The sequence below is a fragment of the Aplysia californica genome, unplaced genomic scaffold (assembly GCF_000002075.1).
Source record: "Aplysia californica isolate F4 #8 unplaced genomic scaffold, AplCal3.0 scaffold00065, whole genome shotgun sequence".
In the NCBI taxonomy this organism is placed as follows: domain Eukaryota; kingdom Metazoa; phylum Mollusca; class Gastropoda; order Aplysiida; family Aplysiidae; genus Aplysia; species Aplysia californica.
The window spans coordinates 1083781-1100362 of NW_004797335.1; the positions used below are offsets into that span (position 1 = coordinate 1083781).

General features: G+C 41.6%; 2 protein-coding genes across 4 annotated transcripts in view; both read left to right on the plus strand.

The window, feature by feature from the left end:
• Window positions 1-2165, plus strand: part of LOC101861877 (SEC14-like protein 2) — a gene marked incomplete at its 5' end in the record, with an annotated part of 15356 nt that extends 13191 nt beyond the window's left edge. Inside the window, 2 exon segments of the mRNA XM_013079819.2 lie at window positions 319-494; window positions 1489-2165. Coding sequence (XP_012935273.1) covers window positions 319-494; window positions 1489-1559 — 247 coding nt within the window.
• Window positions 2166-8623: 6458 nt separating this feature from the next.
• LOC101855932 (anillin) overlaps window positions 8624-16582 on the plus strand; it is a 33684-nt gene continuing 25725 nt past the window's right edge. Inside the window, exons 1-5 of one of the 3 annotated variants that reach the window (XM_005093509.3) lie at window positions 8624-8842; window positions 12934-13084; window positions 13944-13964; window positions 15255-15356; window positions 15933-16143. In XM_005093509.3, coding sequence (XP_005093566.1) covers window positions 8825-8842; window positions 12934-13084; window positions 13944-13964; window positions 15255-15356; window positions 15933-16143 — 503 coding nt within the window. In that variant the 5' untranslated portion in view covers window positions 8624-8824. The remainder of the gene's footprint in view (window positions 8843-12933; window positions 13085-13943; window positions 13965-15254; window positions 15357-15932; window positions 16144-16582) is intronic. The other 2 variants (XM_005093511.3, XM_005093510.3) reach the window with 2 other exon arrangements.

The following is a 16582-nucleotide window of genomic DNA, read 5'->3' on the forward strand; positions in this document are numbered from 1 at the left end:
CGAGAAAAGAGAGAGAGTGAGGGAGGAAAGAAAGATGGGGAGGGGAGGGGTGTCTTCTGGTTGTTGTTGGGTGGTTTTTTTTACTGGGATACAGTAACCTATTGAACCCTGATTGACAAGGAAAGGCTAACAAGGGCGGTTCGTTTACTGGGGTAAACCGGCGGCGTCGGTCACTCTTTGTTTGCTGGAGAGTGGATGTGTGGATTTTTGCTGATGATATTGTTCATTAAATTTCGAATAAATACAAACTAATATTTATCAACATTAAAAAATACAATGATACATATAATTCTAGTTTAATATTGTTTTATAAACCAGAGTGACCATGGAGTCGAAGTACCGAAACTATGGCCTCGTGTGCTCACAAGCCGGTCGCTACCTCATGGTGTTCGACAACAGCAAGAATATGGCTCACCCCCTAAAGCTCCGCCTCCGAATTGAGACAAGCCCGCCCGAGACTTTAGCGGCCAAAGTGGAACCCTGGGTACCTTTTGGTAAGTCCGACTGCAACAACATGCACGGGATAACGTCATGTTATAAGATCTATGATGGCACTAAGGAATGGATTATTATGTTTATCTGCCTTCGGCCCCCTCTCAAAGAGGAGCAGCACCTGTTTCTGTTGTGCAGCGGTTAGGCGATTCGCTGTCGCACACAGGAGACCTGATCTTGAGTTCGATTTTCGAGTGGAGAGACCATTTTTATCGAGTAGCCTATATTGTATCTCGACCTCTCTGCTGTGATGTTGTGTCGCTCTCAGTCCTTGTTGGTCCAGACAGGCAGGGTCGGAAGTCGGAAGCTTACCTCCTAAATGATTCAAAGTGTGTCGATGGTGGCGTAAACACCAACATAAAAATTCTGAACAGAAAAAAAAGGAAAGCATCATAAACAAAGACTGTGATACTTGTAGCATCTAATATGAATCTAAAGTGGAAGTCAAACTTTTAGAATATTATTATACAGTGGAACCCAAACAGAAACAAACGCGTATTACTGAGATCAATGTCCTGAAGAAAAAGACACACCACATCATTTAAAAAAGCTTAAATGTATCTCTGTCAAAAAGCTAAGATATAAAAGCCGAACTTTAAACAACAACAGCAAAAAGTTAAAAGTAAAAGTCAGTATTTCTCTCCAAAAAGTTGCTCTTCATGGTGCTTCTACTTCTATGTAAGCTAAGATCGTGTATATTATTTACTGATGAACATTGATTTGGCTACTGGTCTTCTGTTAAATATAAATTTTCTATCGTAAAGCTTTCATTTTCTGCATTTTAACAATTAGGTTAAGTTCCCATCTTTACTTTACTAGTATTCATAGTATGTGGGGGGGGGGGGGGGTTAAAGTCTCAAGGAAACTAATCTAACATGAAAGCACGCAGATTTAAAGTACGGTAAGGTAAACAATGATGTAGCCTAATGTAAAGGTCAAAAGTACAGTGAAACTGCACCAATCCCCAGCATGATGTGTGTGTGTGTCCGTTCACAGGAGATACGGTGGACTTCTATGAACCCATGTCCGAGAGGGAGAAACAGATGGCTTACGCCAACCGTTGCTGAGGGAGTCACTGAAATTGTACAAGTTACTACCTTAGGTTGAACACCATCTCGGTCGGCGGACCCTTGTCAAAGACGAATTTCCGAGACCTCGACGCTCTGATTTCCAAAGCACTGCTGTCCATTTTGAGCAGGGTCATAGCAGTAGAAGCTAATTCATTTGATTTTTATTTAATGGGGATTGCGTTGTGACATTCTTTATCCTTTGGGGTTGGGGGGGGGGCGGGGGGGGGAGGTGACTTATAAGTATTATCGTCTTATAAAGATTGCGGGTAGTTGGAGTCGACTCACTGGCAGAGCCTTTTTATTTTATTCCCCTTGTTTCTGTCTGAGGTGTGCCTTACTTTTTCCCATGCACAAGTTGCATGTGTCGATATGCCTGTCTCTACTCAATGCTGAGTAAAGGCTGAACATAGAGAAGGGTGGAGGAAAGAAGTTGCCCGATCATCCTAGATGCCCCAACGGTCATCTAGACAAAGGGATAAATAAGTATATAAATACTCAAGCAATTGAGGCTTTATATACTTTTTTAGATTATAAATCTATGTATTTTGTCACAGTCCTTTGACTGCGATCCATTTCTGATCCCTACAAATGTATACTCTCCATTTTAAAAAAAAAATACACTAGAACTTTTAGTAGTCTTGGTACTTTATTCACTCAAGACTTTTGTCCTTTTATTGTTTTGTCATTTGTTCAGTTTTAGTTGTTTTGTTTTGTTTGTTTGTTCTTTCCCCTTGGTACACGACAATAAAAATTTTGAATGTGTACTAGCAGTAGTAGCAGTGATGATTTATTTATTGTCATCATGTATTTAAAGGGCCTAAAAATAGGCTACTCATTTAGATCTAGTCCCCGGTGTGAAGTGGGAGGTTAAAAAACAGTTGACCAAAATCAGAATATCAGAAAGTGTCTTCTTGAACAAGAGCATTATATGTGTTTATGCGTGCGTGCGTTCATGTGTGTGTGTGTGTATGTGTGTGTGTGTGTATTTGTGTGTGTGTGTGTGTGTGTGTGTATTTGTGTGTGTGTGTGTGTGTGTGTGTGTGTGCCTGAAAAGAATCAAGAGCATTTTTGCACATCGTTTTGTGTTTTTTTGCACATGTTCCAAATGACTGTTAAGAACATAATTTTACATTAGGATTTGGGAGACTAAAATAGCGCAGACGAAAAAAAATACGAGCAGCTGCATTGATGGGGGCTTCCAGTTAGGTTCGGAAAAATTAATACAGACGCATAATATAATTTAATATAGGCCTGATATCCTGCTTCATGGCAACTGTAGAGTTACACTCCTTGAAAACGTGACCAAAGAGTTTTATACGTGACTCGAGGTGCACCCCCCCCCCCCCCCCGCTCCCTTTCTTGTTTTTCTTGTTTTATAGACATTCACAGGGGCCTTTTTCGTCTGAGTATCTCTGACCGCAAATCCCAACCTATCTGTGCCCACTCCTACACAGATTTATAACGTTTCTTTACAACGATTAGAGCTCAAGTATCCCATTCCTCCCAACACACACACACACACACACACACACACACACACACACACACACACACACACACACACACACACACACATACACACACACACACACACACACACACACATATATATATATATATATATATATATATATATATATATATATATATATATATATATATATATATATATATATATATATATGTATGTATTACTGCTAGAGTCTAATTTCTCTCACGCTGGCCTCAAGGAATAATACAGGGCCTGTACTATATTATAAGCATCGATTTATACGTGCAGATTTGATTCCGAACCTCAAAATTCCGCTGCGTATAATTAGCTTGTAATTCCCAGTCTATCATCCCTCGCAGTTGGCTAAATAAATCCTGATTTTATTTCCCAGTTAATTTTAGAGAAACTGCTTTGGACCATCAAACTTGAGTATATAATATAAACATAATTTACTCCAACCAAGGTGGTTATAAAAGTAGCTTACATGTATTATTACGCTATTCTTTTTTGACTGGAACATAATTGAAAAGTTTACAATATTGCATGCATTATCCCCGGGCTGGGGCGAACATCCTCGACCCGGCGGGTCCCAGGTGGCGGATAGGGAATGGCCACTGTACTGGAGGTTAGCTGTGAATATGTTGAATAAGCAGCCCTGGTCCAACTGGCGATGCTCTTACCAGGATGGGGTGAGGTGGTAGGTGGCACTACCACGTCATTAAATGCCCTAGGAGTCCTGTGACGGGAGCATCATGCAGAAAAGGACCGCATTAAGTCCTGGCTACGGGTGGGATCCGGTAACAATTCCTCCCTGTGCCTCCAGGGTAGGTTCTTGGACCTGGAGCTGGAGTGCTGAAATCGGAGGTATTGGGCCGCAAGGCGCACTCTAGAGAACCACAATACCACATAATACTGCAATATTTGACACTTGACGTAGGTAACGTTAGATATGGTGCTTGCCCTGTGAGGACCCACCAGGCAGGTGCAGTGCCGGGCCGCAAGCCTCGATGGGGTCCAGCCCAGCGACTGGAGGGCCTTCCATCGTCTTGGATTGTCAGGAGACGAGGAAGAAAAGTTACTGGTAACACAAATACAAAACAGGTAAAGAAAAGTCTTAATATCATGCACTGGAATGCCGAAGGAATCTCAAACAAGAAAATGGAGCTGGAAAACTTTCACTAAAAGATAATGAAATACACTTCAGCTGTATACAGGAAACACACCTTCAGGAGGAGGCAAACTTTAAGGTGAGAGGATATCAGTGCTTCAGAAACGATCGCCAAGGTAGAAAAAAAAGAGGAGTATTGACCTTGGTAAGAAATAACCTAAGTACCGTTGAAATCAAGAAATACACAGGAGAAGCTGAATATATCCACAACAGGATCACCACCAGCAGAGGCAATCTGGATCTAGTGAACTATTATTGTCCAAACGATAAAAATCTTGTGCTAGTAACCATCAAAGTCCCAGACACAGACTTTATCATCGCTGGAGATTTCAACAGCCAGTCCCAGATTTGGGGTTATAACAGACTAGACCGGAGAGGAGAAGAAATAAAGGCTTGGCAAGATGAAAACCATCTTCTGCTTGTAAATGATCCTTTAGATCAACCCACATTTTATTCTCGATCTTGGCATTCAACTACGACTCCAGACATAGCACTCTGCACAGAAAACTTGCACAGACATCTAAGCAGAAAAGTGGAACCCAGCTTGGGGGAAGTGACCTTCGCCCTGTTCTTCTTACCATAGTAGAGAGCCAGCAGGAGGACAGCCCGAAAAGGCCGAGATGGAACTGCAAAAAGGCAGACTGGAGACTTTTCAGCATAAGAACTAATGAGCTGACAAAGAACATCACTGTCTTCGACAAAAATGTAAACAATGCCATCACAGAGTTCAATGAAAACATCCTTAATTCAGCAAAAGAAACCTAGAGGGGTAAGGAAAAAGTATACCCCATACTGGACGCCAGAACTCCAGAAAACACATAACGACCTCATCAAGGCTAGAGAAGAAGCCGAAACACATCCAGGGATAGAAAACAACAACAAGCTACAGAGGTGTAAAGCCCACTATCTCAAAACCAAATTGGAGTGCACCAGGAAAAGCTGGAGAGACAAAACGCACAAACTTAACCTGTAAAAGGACACCACAAAACTATGGAGGCTTGTAAAAGGGCTAAACGACGAAGGAAATAAAAGTGCCGAGATTACTCTAGAAGTTGAAGGAGAGATGGAAATGGAGAAACGGGCTGCACATACCTTTGTAAAAGCATACGCTCAAGAAAGCAACATCAAAATACCAAGAGAGAGACAAAAAGAAGTCAGACAAAAGGAAAGAAGAAAAAGAAGTACACATAATACCCCGGAAGCAATGGAGAAGGATATCACCATGGAAGAGCTGAAGAAAGCAATAAATCAACTGAAGCAAAGAAAATCACCTGGCCCCGATGAAATTACAAACGAAATGTTACAACACCTAGGCAACACAGCGTTACAGGATCTGCTGGATATATTCAACTTCAGCTGGAAAATAGGGCAAGTACCTCAGTGCTGGAAAGAAGCAACGATGATCCCAATCCTCAAGCCAGGGAAAAGTAAGGCACAGCCATTAAGCTATAGACCTATCAGCCTCACAAGTTGTGTATGTAAGACAATGGAGCACATCATAGCTTGCAGAATGCAGTGGTACCTAGAGGCACAACATATCATAGTACCAGAACAAGCTGGATTCCGTCAGTTCAGGAGCACAGAGGACCAAACAACATACTTGTCCCAAGTAATAGAGAACTCCTTCCAGGCACAGAAAGTGATGCTAGCAACATTAATTGTTGATCTACAAAAAGCGTTTGACAAGGTGTGGAAGGAGGGTCTACTAGTCAAGCTCCTTAGAAGTGGTATCTAAGGCAACATGTGCCAATGGACCAAATCCTATCTACACAATAGAAGAGCACGTGTGCTGGTGGATGGATATCAAGGACGGAAAATGCTGCTGCGACAAGGAGTACCCCAAGGTGGAGTCATGTCACCTTTGATCTTTATCCTCTTCATCAATGACTTCATGAAAGAACTGCCCAAAGGAATACATGCCGCATTGTATGCAGACGACCTGGTTCTTTGGTGCTTTGAGGAATGCGTCACTACTGCCACATATCGCATGCAACGAGCATTGGACAAACCCACTACATGGACAAAAAACCTGGTGTGTAACCGTAAACAAAGAAAGGTCTTCTGCTACTCTCTACACTCTCAGCCAGGCTGAGCCAAAACACTATTAGACAAAACCCCCCTAAAGTTTGAGAATCAACAGAAGTATCTTGGAGTGGTCTTTGGCAGGCGTCTCGCATGGAAACGGCACATTCAGAATGCGGAAAATAAAGCCAGGAAGAAGAAAAATTATACCCCATACTGGACGCCAGAACTCAATCATGGGAGGACTAGCAGGAACTCAGTGGGGAGCGAGTGAGAAAACGCTTGGACAGGTCTGTCTGGGCGCAATCGGGCCCCATCTCGAGAACGGATCCAGTGCATGGATGACTGCAGCACAGACTCACAAATACACTCTGGAAAAAGTGCAAAACCGGGCTGTCCGAGTGGTCACTGGAGCAGTGGGGTCGGCGCCTATAGAAAGGATGGAACGGGCAACATCTGTGGTGGCCCTGCGGGGGAGATGGGAATGCAAGGCCCTCATACAGTACAACAAGGCCACAGCTATGGATGATCATATATTGCACACAAGAACAGCCAGATCAAACACCGCAAGACTCAAAGGATCCAACTTCATCAAGGAGGGCAGAGAAATCCAAGGATCCCTACAGAACCATCTGCCAGTCACAGTTAACATGCTGAACCATACTCCAGAGGCACCAACATGGGAAAAGAGAAACACAAACATATCTATACACACGTCCATTCCTGTGTTCACCGCGGGAGGTGGCCGCAGCGACCTGGGCAAGAAGTCCCTCACCCTGTCCATGCTTGAGGAAAGATACCCACGAGAAGCATGGATAAGGATCTGTTCGGACGGATCTGCCACTGATGCTGTGGAGGGAGGGGGAGCCGGAGTGTACGTACAGTTCCCAAATGGACGACGACTAGCAGAGGCAGTCCCTACAGGGCGACATTGTACAAACTACAGGACAGAGACAGAGGCTCTAATACATGCAGCAAACATTATCAAGAATGTGATAGACCCCCAAAGTCAAGTGGTATTCCTAACAGATGCCATGTCAGTACTGCAGGCAATCACTTCCGGCAAACTATCGAGGCCACGAAAAGTAATTGAGGACATCCCATGTCTGAGGATCATGCTGCAGTGAATTCCATCACACTGTGGTGTCTTAGGAAACGAGCAGGCGGGCAGGGTGGCCAAACTGGGAGCACGGATCGGAGGGAGCAACCGGACAACAGCGTTGACTAAACAGAAATAAAAACTATTATAAATACACTATTTGAGGCACATCAGGCACCGGATGGCTACCATGGACTGTCCCGCCAAGAGCAAGTGATTATCTTCAGACTAAGGACACAACACACACGACTGAGACAACATATTTACAAATGTTTAAAACTAGTACAATCACCAAAATGTCAGTGTGGAGAGGCGGACCAAAACTGTTGAACACATCCTTCAGCACTGCAAGACACATAGGGCCATGAGACAGGAAACGTGGCCAACCCCACTGACGCTACAAGAGAAGCTCTATACGGGCCGACAGATGAACTGAGCAGATACCAGACTTCAAGTGTGATAGCGATCGAGAAGAAGAAGAAGCATGCATTATCCCACCCACCATGTGCTTATTAATTTATGTTTTTGATGTTGCAGGGGGTGGGAGGGGGGGGGGGTAGGTAAGAAAACTGAAAATAATGATGACACCACCCGCGTAATCCAAGATCGCATGCGTTTTCTATTGCTTTTTGTCATTGCACTAAAAAAAAAAGAGTTAAATTGTGGAACACGCAATTTAGATAATTTTTACCCTGCCCGTCAGAGCCAACCCAAACTGTGAGGAATAGCCTACGTTTTTCCAGTAGAAAGAAGGAAATAACATTCTCGGCGAATATTCCCCTCAGGAATCGAACGTCTTCTGCACGCGTCTATATATAGATCTAGGGCCTGTTAGCGCAAACACCGCTAACTTACGGACGCCGGCGATTCGAACCAGGGTCATCAGAGAGTCTGTGTTTCTAAGCAGTCTGGGGTGGCCCAGCATGATACAAGAGTCTGGCTGCTAAGGGTGAAGAAGAAGAAGAAGAAGAAGAAGAAGAAGAAGAAGAAGAAGAAGAAGAAGAAGAAGAAGAAGGCCTATATGGAACAGGTGATAAAACAGCTAGAACGGGCTGAAAAGAGGGGGAAATAAAAAAAACCCCCGTGAAGATGAGAGAGAAAAGGCATTCGTGGAGGAGCGGAGAGTTGCTGTAGGCGTATAAAAAACAAAACAATGTTCTCATAATATTTCAAGTTGCTGGACTAAAATAAACAGCGTTCCCATTGGTCGCTGCGTCTTCCTCTGCCCAATGCCAAACAGGCCAAGGTTCAATTCTCTGCTTGCCTACTAGCCAAGCCCAGCCCACCGAGAGTTTTTGTTTTCGTCTCGCGTGACAACGCGTGACTTCAACCGCCAAGTTTGAAAGTTAAAAGTTTGTATTCTCCGAGTGTTTGTGTGAAGGTGGAGAAGTAGAAGACGGAAGTGTTTCAAGTTTACGCTCAGCACAGCAGATTGTCGAGATTTGGAATTTCTTAAAGTTCTTTCAAGATTTATTTTTGAAATGGACGAAGACACTCAGGTAGGTCTCGACCAAAATGATGAAGACTGACAGCGGTCTAGATTTATCAGTAGATCTATCATCATCAAGACAAGATTCTCCAAGAAGCTCGCACACGACGGGGTGTCACCGGCCGGGGTGTGTGGAGAAATTTTTATAATGAATGATGACTCGGGACTAGAATCTATCAATGAATAATCTAGATCTAGATTCTAAATCTAGATCTAGATCTAGATGTAGATCTAGCTAGAGATCTGATCTAGATTCTACATGTAGGGGGTGACTAGCCTCTGCCTCTAGGCTAGGCTTGGCTTGGTGGTGCGCTGAACGGACAGTACAGACTGCTGGATGGTGTGACTGATTGTCAATTGAGAATGTGATCCGACTTAGGCTAGACTAGGGGCTCTCGTGACCATAGAATCTAGAAAGAACTAGGCTAGATCTAGTCTAGATCTAGAGGTTAAGGTGTTCGCCTCTCATTCAAAGGTCCCGGGTTCAAATCCGGGTGGCGACCGAACAATTTTCTGCTCTAAAATTCAAATTGTCTCAGTGAGTCTCATGACTTTCTCCTTTCTTCTTCTCTTACAACGACAATCAATGTCAATGCAATTGGTCTGTCTATTCTGTCGTCTATCTGCTTCTGTCTCTTCCTTAGTTCACCTCCTTTGCCCCCTCCACTGGGCTCCTGACTCTTTTCTTACAGCCTTTTTACTGCTAGATCTAGATCTAGATCTAGATTAGATCTACTCCTTGGCTCCTTTAAACTTCTTACTACTGCTTTCTTTCACTTTTCAGGGGCAGCCACACCCCTGATCTTCTGGTAGGAAAGATCTCTAGCCTACACACCTAGGATCTAAAATCTAGATCTAGATTTCTAGATATTTAGATCTAAATCTAGATATCTAGATTCTAGATCCTGATTCAGCCTTCTCGGACAAGGGCAAAAGATCTCGGGGGTCCCGTGTGCAAGTTGTGCTCGTTAAAGATCCCATGGTGGAAGAACTTTAGGGCTTTGTTCGCCACCCGGGCAAAATTCAAAATTTCCTACCAACTGAAAATGTATGTAATGTATGGTGTGTCCCGCGCGCTCATTTATTTATAATATGACCGTATTATGGCCAATTTGTGCATCATGCAGTTTTGCGAGCGCCGTAAAACACTTACCAACCCCCCCCCCCACTAAACGATTTATCACGCACTTTTAACAACTTGACTTAAAAATGTTTCAGATTGAGTTTTGAGCCCCTGTCTCTAGATCTAGATATCTAGATCTCTATATAAAGTTGATTTTGGACCTCATTTGTCACAGTCACACCCAGGTATCCCACCTTAAAAATTTAGAATTCATTTTCAATTGACCATCTATAGATGCCATCTTTTGATGTCTTGTTGCACTTCTTGTTGACTAGAGTCTACATCTAAATCTGATCTTATTACAATATTACTGTGACAACTATATAAACCTCTAAACCAAGGAAAGAAATCTCCTCCTGAGAGTTGTAAGATCGGAGTGTCTACACATACACAGTAACCAGGCACCTAGCCTCAGTGTCTACGTACACGGTAGCCGGCAACCGGGCATGTAGTCTTAATGTCACGTAAACGGTAACTGGGCATGTTGCCTCAATATCTACGTACACGGTAACCGGCGACCGGGCATGTAGTCTCAGTGTCACACACAGGGTAACTGGGCAGTTCAGAACTCCAAGTTCAGTTTTTGTCATCCGGTGTTGCCTTTATCCCCACCCCTCCCCCGACTGTACCTTTAAAAAAAAAATCAATAATCCCCCCCGTTGCGGAGCCTTATACTTCTCAGCGCACAGACTTTGAATGAACTTTGGTGACCCCAACTGGTACTCACAATGTGATGCACATGCGCAGGTTCACTGACTGGTCACGATGGCGAGCCCGACAAGACGCTTGTGTATGACTTTCTTTTTTTTTCCAGCAAGTAGCAGCACAGGGCTATTGGTTTACATGTATTTTTATTCCGGTTACCGTGTACAGTCGAACCTGCCCTGACGGCCACCTCTATAAGATGGCCACCTGTACAAACGGACACTTTCCATTTCCCCCTTGCGTTTTGTGTAAAACGGGCACCTGTCCAACGCGGCCGCGGCCACCATATTTCAACACACAACCCCTATCACACCAAGAAATAACACCTGTCTTAGACGGCCACCTTAGTGACTCCATTTCGCTTTGTCACAAATCATGCATTGGCCCCTGGCGTTGTGGGCGAGCCGTCATAATCTAAAAACTTGTTGTTGTTAGGTAGTCCCTCCAACTGATCATGTTGCGTAGGCCCCCTCCCACTGTTGACCAACAATAGGTAACAAAATTAATGTTCAGTTGCTGGGGAGGTAAGCGTGTAATCCCTCATAACCCATAAGCCCCGCCCAGAACCCATACACACATCGTAAGTGAGATGAGTGTTCACTGTTTACCCAGTCTGTAACAAAGTAGCAATGGACGTCAGCATGAACTTGTGACAGAAGCTTCCCTCTTCTCCGTGTGGTGGCGACCCATGTATTTGTTTTACCATAGCACTTGGTCCCTCTTGTCTGACACATTTCGTTTTATTGTCACACGTGCACAAAAGCTGAAACAAATGAGAAAAAACCCCCCAGTGAAAACAACAGCAACAATACATCTACCTTCGGTTGGGACCTCAGAAAGGAAGGGTTTGTTTTCTCAGAAAGGAATAGTTTCTTTTCTTCATCTTGATCAGTCCTGCCAAAGACGGCCACCTGTCTTATACGACCACTTTTCTCCTTGACAATGGGTGCCGTCTTACACAGGTTCGACTCTACGTAGATACTGAGTCTAGGTGCCCGGTTACCATGTACGTAGATACTGAGACTAGGTGCCCGGTTACTGTGTACGTAGACACTCCGTTGTAAGATTCTATCTAGTCTGGTGGCAGGGAAGGACTTCTGTAATGACATACCATCCCAACGAACACAATAAAGAAAGAGTCCTACCCTTCCCCTCCTCCTATCCCAAGCTCTCTATTCTACTGTCTCATAGTATAGTGGTCGCTCGTTACGGAAGTCCTCCCGGTGGCGGATTTCCGACTTTGAATTAGGTCATTATCATTGCTTTTCTGAACTGTCTGACCTTGCACTAGCCTTCATCAGGGTATAGACCTCGAACAAACACTTTCCACCTTTCTCTAGCCTGTTGAACTTGATCTTATTCCATGTCTTCCCACTTTTCAATATTAATTTCTGTGATTCTTCTCCAGGTTCCATGCGGTGTTCCCCTTGATCTTTTACCTGGATTTCATTCAAACACTTTCTTTGTTATATGCAGCTGCCTGACTTCTTGAGAGTGTCATGTTCCAATCCATCACCACCGCCTTCTTCCTACCTCATCTCTCTGACTGGGATCTGTCTTGTTTTCTTTAACACTTCCTCGTTGGTGACCCTGTCTGTTCATCTGATCCTCAGTAACTTTGTTAGACACTTGTTCAAGAAATCGTGGATTGTCTCACATCCATACCACAGGACTGACTTCATATTTGAATTGAAAATCCTTGCTGTGTTCGAAGTGTGATATCCCTGGTCTTCCTCAAATCCTGTTAAAAAAATTAAATATAATGTTATGAAAGCAGCCTCTGTGCTTTTTCAATGCAGGACTTTATTTCAGCATCTGTTCCTCCTTGATTTAGGTAGTATCAATTAAATGAAAACTCTGCGGGTCTGATGATCATGATATATTAATAATTTTGAAAATAGCAGTACTTTCTTTCTGTTACAGTTCTTTTACATTTATAGGTGTACGTAAGACTTTTAAATAATATAATACTGGTTCTTATACACAATTTTTTAATATGTGCTGCTAACGAAGGAACCCAGATAGTTTTCAGGTACATGATAAAATTTTGTGATGTTTTTAGTTTATGAGAGTAAATAATAAATGAGGTCATCATTTTCTCTTACTCTTTAACAAAAAAAAAAATCTCTGACACTGAAAGTAGTACGTGATTGATACTAGAGATCTAGATACTCAAATGAGCTTTACTAGAATAGACAGCTATTTTATAATTTTTCTGATCTTTCAGTCGCTCTTGTATCAGCTTTTATGATTATTTTTTATATTGTCGCCAGAAACTGATTGAAAGAGCCAGACAGAGGCGAGAGATGTTGAATCAACGGACATCGGGGATGCCAGAGGCTGCTCCTCGCAAGCGCAGAACCCCAGTTTTGGAGAATGATGGCTCTGAGAAAGTTTTGTCTGAAAAACAGTTGAACCAAGATGGTACATATTTATTTGTATGCACTTCTTGTGCACACTGCAGCGAATAATGTTTATATACTGGGCGGAGGTTTTGCCCGGCTTAAATATAATGCAATATCAGCTGCTTTTGGAATAGCAGCATAAAACTGGACAAGCTGAAAGCTTAAAAATTTAGCTTGTTACTGTATTTAAAGACTTATTTTCCATAATTTTGCCCAAAGCTTATGAGAGGCTCTTGTATTTGTTCAGAGTCTAGAGTTACAGCATGTAGACCTAGTTAAAGTTAAAGTTTGATGCTGTGAATTGAGGAAAGTGCTAATCTTTTACAGCATAATTGTGCCAGATTTTCTTTTCATGCAAATTTTACTCTCTTTTTCCTCTATCAACTACCTTTTAATTAGCTCACTCTATAATCTAACAGAAAGAGATATAAAATCGTTGCCTGCATTGTATGAAATGCAAAACAGCACTGATAAAAGTGCGCATCATTGAACTCTATCGGTGTGTGCAGCTCTTATCTCAGCCTTATTTTGACAATAAATTGATCATTATAACCAATAGTAACCAGCCTCTTCCAACACTCTCGTCATTCTTATAATAAAAAGAATGAAGCAGTCTTGTCTTGGCCTCAGCTTGCTCACTGAACTAGGTCATACATATTTATGATTGTAGATAACTCACTAGCATTGTTTTTGTGCTACTTGAATTTGGTTACCCTCTCAGCAGGAAACTTTTGGTAGCAAATCAGGTTTTTTGTTTTGTTTTTGTTTTACTGTTTCATGGATTGTATTTGTAACATGTAGTGCTCAACTGGAAATGAAAGTGAATCATAGTTGTTTGAAAAAAGAAAATATGTAATACTGCCCTGGACCATTTTCAGATTTTGCAGGACCACTTTATGGTATACACATAATTTTCATATGAGTTCTCCGTTTCATGTTTTGAACGGTTGTGCATTTGACATTTATTGGTTCTGTTAACTATTATTATTATTAGTGTTACTGTTCTTACGTTTATCCACTTGAATGCTGTACTTGATTTGCAAAGTCTTGTAAGCCGAGTACGAGCCCAGTGTGCAGTAACTGCCAACAGTGTTGAGTTTTCATAAAAGAGCATACTACAAGGAGGTTTATCAGTTCAAGATTTTATTTTTAAATGAGTGTCAAACCAAATTCATGGTTCAAGTTCTTTAGTCTGTTTTTTTTTTTTTTCAGGGGGAACAGGTGTTCATGTAGTTTTATTTAAGCAGTTGGTTCATGATAGGCATAATAATCAATCACCTTTCTCATCACGGTAACCCTCGCTAGCAGTGTGTTTCACTTGGTTGGAGGCTTGTATTCCCTTACAAAGTCACTGTCTATAGTGTTGAAATGTTATTACGGTCCTGCTATTGTCATTTGCCTGTTAAAACTGAATTAGAATCATAGGAAAATGCTACTGAAGGTAGAACAGTGCTGACTTACACATCAAGAGACAAATGTTTTACCAAAGATACAGTTTTTGCTTGTAGGCTTGTATCTATAAGTATGTTGAATTAGTAGTGAAAAAGATAATTCTTCATTGTTGATTCCCCATAAATCATCTGTTAATTTTTTATAGTCTTCACTGTAACTAAAATGAAAATATTTGCGATGTACCTTTTTTCATTTCCTTCCCATTTCTTTTCTGACTTTTTAAACTTCCTGTTTCTCAGTACTTGGAAAAAGAATTCAATTTTCATAAGAATAGGCTGTACTGAATTTGGTTAATTTTTGCTCATTTGACTTTGTCCTTTCGGATATGGACATTAAACTCTGAAGTCGCGCCTCTTAAATGACCTAATGTTGATAAAGGCGTTAAACTTATTCCATTTCACTATGTAAATGTAAATTATAAAAGATATGGTAAGGTTCCTTCTGTGTATCTGCTGCTGTCCCCTTTTTTTGCTTTATTTGTTATATGTTTCATATATTTGAGTAAAGGTTCAAGTGTTTACAAAAAAAAAGCCTCTTCATTATTCCATGTTTATTGAAGTGTAAAACAGTAAGGAATAGAATAATGAATGAAAAGAAGGAATTGATGTTGCCCTATTTTGCAGGGTGGTATTTTTCTTTCATCTATTACCTTTTGATAGAACTTTTACATGCGAAGTTTGCTTTACTCTGTTTTTGACATATTGATTATACCTGATTTATTGTTTCCTCTCTTGCAGATTCTCCCAAGCGTCAGTGTTTGAGGGAAGAAGAGCTGCAGCTGAAGCCTGATACTCCTGCTGTCCGAGGGGTTCAAGCCAGAGCTCAAGATCTTCAGAGTGGTAAATGATTTTTTTTTTTTTTTAGATTGAAGGGAAGTTCACTTATGTCAAAGGTTTAAAATTTATTTCCTTGTTGCAGGTCCTGATTCTGCGTGTATCGCTACCCCTACTACTCATCATCATCATTATTGCCTTTCTCACCCTGCACCAGGGTATAGGCCACCGACAAACACCTTCCACCTTTCTCTATCCTGGGCTTGCCTCTTGATGTAATTCCATGTCGCTACCCCTACTACTCACTGTGCAGTTATTATTTACTGGAAGTCTGTCTGAAAACAGCAGGTAGAGATAAAGAAAAACTGAAACGGTATAGGAGCAGATAAAAACCTACCATATATTTAAAACCCCATTGCTACATCTTTCATCTTTTTTTAGTGCAACTATTTAACTGTTCAGTTCTGTCTTTCTCAAAAGAAAGTCCTAAATAATTAAATGAAGTCTGGTTGGAACAAACTAGTTAAAATCTTAATGTATATGAAATATTTTACTTTCCAAGGTTCCATTCATGAGATTATGTGGACTGTTGCATGCTAGAGATTTAGATCACTACTGTAAATGCAATCTTTATGTCTTCAGAGAACAAAATTGTGAATGATTCTCCTGTGCCAATACCTCGGAAAAGTATATCGACACCTCCAGCAGAAAGAAGAGTGCTTTCACCAGCTAAAACTTCACCTGCAAAAGCTCTTGATTCGACTAATCTGGGATCTACAAGAAAGAATAGATTTGCAGCACTGGCCCAGAACATTAACAATTGGGAGGATGACATGAGCCATCATGTTGTTCAGTAAGTAGTTTGCTTTTCTTACAGAGAGAGAGACGTGAATGATTCAAATGTGTTGTAATAGAATGTGTAGTAGAAATGATGCTCTCTGTTTTGTCAATAAGGAAACTACATTCAAAATAGTAAGAAGATGGACATCTGTTGTCAAGGAAAAAATTTGTTGTCTCAGACAGATGGATGTCTTACACAGTGATATTATGATGTGAAAAATGTGCAAGGGAGGAATGGAAAGTGGTCAATTGTACTGGTGATGGCGTAAAAAAACAACCAGGTGGATGTTGGAACAGGTTTGACTGTATTTTTAAGCAATTTTCAAAACTGTTAGTAGCAACAATGTAAGAAATACAGCTAATCATTTCCAAAACTGGACTGTACAGTAGGCCTATCAATTACCTAAATTTGTTAAGCCTTTGTCTTTGTCTTTGAGGGGGGGTTGCTTGTA